We start from the raw sequence: 5,674 nt of genomic DNA on the forward strand, positions 1-5,674 counted from the left end.
CGCCTGCCTCTGCCTCCCAAGTGCTGGGATTAAAGGCGTGCGCCACCACCGCCCGGCTGCAAAGTGAGACTTTTAGCACAGGAAATGACTCGACCTTTAACAGAGAGCAAACTGGAGCACATTATCTCTAGGAAAATACTGACTGGAGGGTGTCTGCCCAGTGGCATCTCTACCAATTCCTTTAAAGACAGCCCTTACTTGGTCTCATTAACTCTTCCAAAGAAAAGATTCATGCGCACTTCCCACAGAAGGGGAAATGGTAGTCTCAGTAAGGGTGTGGGGACAAGACCACGAGCACCTCCACCTTTCCCCCCTCTTTTATAAAAGCATTCCAGTTAGGACTGGAAATACGACTTGGGGTGCCACGCCTCCGCTGTGACGAGACTGTTGACCTGGGGACCACGAACACTTGAGAGAGGTGCAAAACCTTGCACGTGCATTTTTCATCATGATTTCAACAAATCTTAACAAAGAGGGTTAAGCACCTGAAGGGAAAAGTTGTCACAGTACTAAATTTCGTCTTTCTCGACTGAATCAAAATTCCATTGTTCACCAAGCAGGGAACTCCAGGAGTGTGGCCCTAGGAAGGAGATGAAGTACACACAGGAAACGGAAACATGAGCAGGCAAAGGTGAGCAAGGAGAAAATACAGAGGACTAGAGGCTCGACAGGCTTTATTCTGGAGCATACCTGCAGTGGGGGTGGGGCCAAGTGTCTTCAGTGGAAGGATCAATTTCCTTTTGTGGCCAATGGTCAGCAGTTGCTATGGGTAGCTAGGGAGATTGGGCGTGTAGTGGGTGGGTCAGGCAACCAATAAACATCTCTTGTGGTTTACTGGGGTAGGAGGGGTGAGGAGGAAAGAATCTGGAAAATGAGTTGGCATTAACTTTGGTTCTGGCGAAGTTGTCGCGGCTTAACTAAAATGAAGGCACTTTATAAAATGGTGATACCATGGCTAACAACAGAGAAAAAACATTTCCTCTTAATGTGGTACAGATGCTAAGGATTTGAAGATTCTTTGTGGAATGAAGGGAAGACTGCAATTCTAGAGGTTGTTGACCACAGGGGATGGGTAAGCAAAGAGGGAAGGACAGAATGGTTCAAGTTGTTTTATTAAAAAAAAAAAAAAAAGTTACAGGACTTTATAATGAATTGCCATCACTAGACATCATTTTCTAGCAAAAAAAAAAAAAAATTAAAATATCATCCACTGATTCTTTTGGACAGCTCTGACAACCAAAGGCAAATATCAAACATGGTAGCTATGGCCATTCCATTTTGTAAAGCTCCCCAATTTTGGTTAAACAACGAGAGTTCCTGAAACCTAAGAAATTTGGTTCTCACAACCAAAGAAACTTGCTTTTACAGATTCTTGCTCTCTACGTCCTTATCGACGCCCCAATAATGGAATATTTTTTATCAACCTTCTGACATTTTTAACTCACCTTATTCCCCAGATACAACTAGCCAACCACTTTCATACCCCGTAATTCTCATCTGTGGTTCTTGGACCCTAGAGGGCATCTACGTAGGTCTTCTCCCCCCAACCCCACCCCCGAGTAAAGTCCGCAGTCGCTCCCTTATCGTCTTCTCGCTGATCTTACAAACGCACAGAATCAGAGGGCAGAAGACCAGATGCTCCAGAGGCAGCCAAGCGCTCGGGCTTTCATCCTGTGGTCCCTTTAAGAACAGAACCCTTTCCGGACCCGCAGACCTAACCGACCCCAGTTTTAACCGAAACCAACCTGGACTTCCCCCTCTTGACTCAAATAAGACTAACTTTGGATTTTCCCTCCCCTCTCGACCAATCAGATTCTGTTACCAGGCAGACTTTCACTGCCTTCGTCTTGGAGGCAGCAACGGCCAATCACAGAGCAGGCCGTGCGTGTATCCAGGCAGATCGCGGCTGGCACAACCATTCAGAAAAAGGAAAAATAAAAGCAACGTACGAGCCCGCCGGCCGGGCACCGTGGGGCTGGGCAGGAGCTGAGGTAGCCACGGGGTAGTTTCTCTTTCTCTCTTACCTATCTAATGTCCGTGCTGGAAGGCGACGGTTCCGAGGTAGGAGGGGCGACAGGACTCGGGAGCCAGCAGGACCAGCTCCTTGCCCCTGCGCACGTGCCCGAATCTGGGACCCTGTTCCCCGCAGGGTTTCCTGCACCCAGCCCCCGGAGTTCGGAGACCTAGCCCCCACGGGCCAGCACCTGGGGATGGGGTGGAGGGGCTCGAGGGGAGTGGGGACGCCTCGGGGTGGGATGTCGTGGGATGACGTAGGGTCCGCGCCGCGGCAAGGGGGGCAGCGGGGGAAGCCGTGGCGAGACTCAGTAATGAGAACTTGGGCCCAGTTTTTTTTTCAAACCTGGAAAGGCCGAGTATGTTTGTATCCCTTCCGACCTTCCAGGCAAAATCAATGGCGAGGAGTCTATTAGAGGATCGGAGAACTTTGGCTTGTCGTTATAGGTGTTTTTTTTTGTTTGTTTTTTTGTTTTTTTTGGGGGGGGGTGTTGTAGCACTGGGAGAAATTGTAAGATTTCTCTTAACATGGATTTCTCCACCCCTATCTCTTCCCGTGTAACAGTTTCTCAGATTTGGGAGACTTCAAAAGGTGGGACATAGAGAATGGAGATGTCAGAGATCTCTTTGGGTATACGAGGGCCTGATAAAGTAACGGAATAATTCTAATTTTAGAGAAGGCAAGTGGTGAGGAAAACCACTGGAGGAAGCTTTGCTCCTGTTTGTATTTCTGGATAGAGACAGAAGAGCTGACTGCCTTTGGGTCTCTAGGAGAAGGGAAGCTTGGTGGTAGTTAAATCCTCACATCTCCTCCTCTCTCAGCTGTAGTCCTCATGCTGGGATGGCAGAAGATAAACCTGAGGCTAAGAGCCCCAAGACCGGGGCAAGGCCCCAAGGTGGTGCTGAGGCTGGGGAACCTACCACCCTGCTCCAAAGGCTCCGAGGTACCATTTCGTAAGTAATTGTCTCTGTCTCCAAACCCTGTTCCGGACCCAGCTGTAGATCCTTGCTCCCCTTCACTCCTGCCTCAGGCAAGTGTTTCTGATCAGGCTGAGGTCTGTGGTCAGAGTTTGGTCCTTTTTCTGTCTCTAGCAGTCAGACAAAGGGATGGGGGAACCTGGTGACCTCCAGCTTTCTCTTTTTCTCCACAGCAAGGCCGTGCAGAACAAAGTAGAGGGAATTCTGGTAAGCATGTTGGGAAGGGACAATAGAGGTGGCATCAATCGCTGAGGGATAAGGGTGATGTTGATGTGAGAGAATAAAGGTTCCTGGGGGAGAGGTGGTGCTGTCCACGTGTGAGGATCATACTTTATCCTTCTGTGACCTATGCAGGAGAGGAAATCAGACCCAACCCCCTCCCCTTTCTCCCTTTCTCTCCATGACAAGCCCATAAGGTTGCCAGCACAGTGAGCTCCCAATCTCAAGTCATTTCTTAGGTCCCCTTCATTCTGACACCCTGACATAGAGTCAGCTGGTATGGTCAAGATCAGAAGATCATTCACTGGATCTGTGGCTTCATTTCCCCTACCTCTCTTCCCTTCTGCCTCAGCAAGAAGTACAGAAATTCTCAGACAACGACAAGCTGTACCTCTACCTTCAGCTCCCGTCAGGGCCCAGCATTGGCGAGAAGAGGTACTTTGGTGGGAGTGTTTTATGTGTCACAGGTTCTGATTTTGAGTCTCACTGTATTGAGTCAAAAAGTAGGAGATGAGGCCAAGGAGGCTGGAGGGATAGCTCGGGTCAAGCACACTGGCTGCCCTTGGCAGAGGGCCCAGGTTGTGTTCCCAGCACCCACATGGTGGGTCACAACCATCCATAACTCCAGTTTCTGGAAATCTAGCACCACTCTCTGACCCCCATCGGCTACAGGTGCACATGTTTGTTGTGCACATGGCACATATGCAGGCAAAACACCCATAACATATAATAATCTTTGTTTAAAAAAAAAGTTATAAAGAAGAAGTAGGAGATGCATAGCTCATATCTTTTATCAAGAAGTGAGGCCTTTGGCTTGATTTAGCAGGGAAAGGTGGCTCTGGGACAGACTGACTTGGTCTGGCACCATCGAAGTAATGCTTGTCCCTTTTACTTGTCTTACAGCTCAGAGCCAGGTATACTCAGCAATGAGGAGTATATGTATGCCTATAGGTGGATCCGAAATCACCTAGAAGAGCACATGGACACCTGCCTGCCAAAGCAGAGTGTCTATGATGCCTATCGGTGCGTAAAGAAGGTGGTGCCTTGGTAGAGTGTGACCCTTGAACCCACCAGTAGCCTTCTCTGAATATCTTGTCACTCTCACTTCTGCCTACTCAGAAAGTACTGCGAGAGCCTTGCCTGTTGCCGCCCACTCAGCACAGCCAACTTTGGTAAAATCATCAGAGAGATCTTCCCTGACATCAAAGCCCGAAGACTTGGTGGCCGGGGCCAGTCCAAGTATCCTTGACTCAGAGATTAGGACTTGAGGACCTGGGGAGGAAAGGAGCCACATACAAACAGCCTAACCTGTCTGCAAGGCTTCAATTCTGGCTGCTCCTTAACTTGGATCAGATATTGCTACAGTGGCATACGAAGGAAGACCTTGGTATCTATGCCACCATTGCCTGGACTTGACTTGAAGGGATCTGAAAGTGTAAGTAATGACCTTCCAATGCAAATTTTCTATCCCAAGTAAAAGACAGAGGCCTTTAGGACTTGTTTTAGTGGCTGGGAAGACTACAGTCATTCATATATTGCTTCTGAGGGACCTTCTGCCTTCCCTGTGAGGGAAGCATGGGAGGAAGAGAATTGGAGTTTTGGAGTCTTAAATGGGTAGGACCACAGGCTACTCAGTCCGCAGTCTGTTCTCTGCTTTAGTCAGTAGTAGAGACAAGTACTTTAGTTCAATATCTGAATGAACATGTCTCTTTCCACTCCAGCCAGAAATGGGCCCAGAAGTAAGCCCAGCACCCCGGGATGAACTGGTAGAAGCAGCCTGCGCCCTGACTTGTGACTGGGCAGAGCGGATCCTGAAGCGATCCTTCAGTTCCATTGTTCAGGTCGCCCGCTACCTCCTGCAGCAACATCTCATCTCTGCCCGATCGGCACATGCTCATGTGCTTAAGGCAGGGGGGCTTGCTGGTGGGTGCACTTGCTCTGTTAGTTTTTTTTTTTTTTGGAAGGGCACACAAGGTCTCACTATGTTGCCCAGAATGGATTATAACTCCTGGGCTCAAGCAGTCCTCCCACCTGTGCCTCTCAACACCATGTGCTGATTCCATCTCGGCTCTCCAGGCCTTCCAGAATACAAGGGCAGACACACCTTGGATTGCCTTCTCTCCCTAGTGATCCTTTTTGTGTGGATGGACAGGTGTGCAGGCCAGAGGCCATCCACTACTGTCACTCCTCAGGATCCTCACTGGGACCTGAGACTAGGATGGCAGGCCAGGTCTCCAGGGATTTCCCTGTTGTCACCTTCCCAGTACTGGGATGATAGACAAACACACCACCATGCCTGTTTTTTTACGTAGGTACTGAAGATGGAAATCAAGTCATGCTTACATCACAAACACATGACCAACTGAACTCAGCCCCGCCCCAGTGGCGATCCCTCACCCCCCGACCCTCAGTCTGACCCTGGCAGCCCCTCCCCAGTAGCACCCCCCCAACCTCCCACCCCTGG

The 5,674-nt window shown here is 49.5% G+C and overlaps 1 protein-coding gene across 6 annotated transcripts in view; it reads left to right on the top strand.

Moving 5' to 3' along the window:
* Positions 1-5,674, top strand: part of Rfx5 (regulatory factor X5) — a 9,380-nt gene that overhangs the window by 134 nt on the left and 3,572 nt on the right. Inside the window, exons 2-10 of one of the 6 annotated variants that reach the window (XM_031374737.1) lie at positions 561-631; positions 1,813-2,061; positions 2,836-2,967; positions 3,165-3,198; positions 3,563-3,645; positions 4,114-4,233; positions 4,330-4,449; positions 4,564-4,645; positions 4,932-5,133. In XM_031374737.1, coding sequence (XP_031230597.1) covers positions 2,855-2,967; positions 3,165-3,198; positions 3,563-3,645; positions 4,114-4,233; positions 4,330-4,449; positions 4,564-4,645; positions 4,932-5,133 — 754 coding nt within the window. In that variant the 5' untranslated portion in view covers positions 561-631; positions 1,813-2,061; positions 2,836-2,854. The other 5 variants (XM_031374740.1, XM_031374738.1, XM_031374736.1 and 2 more) reach the window with 5 other exon arrangements.

Source organism: Mastomys coucha, unplaced genomic scaffold, assembly GCF_008632895.1.
Source record: "Mastomys coucha isolate ucsf_1 unplaced genomic scaffold, UCSF_Mcou_1 pScaffold16, whole genome shotgun sequence".
NCBI lineage: Eukaryota > Metazoa > Chordata > Mammalia > Rodentia > Muridae > Mastomys > Mastomys coucha.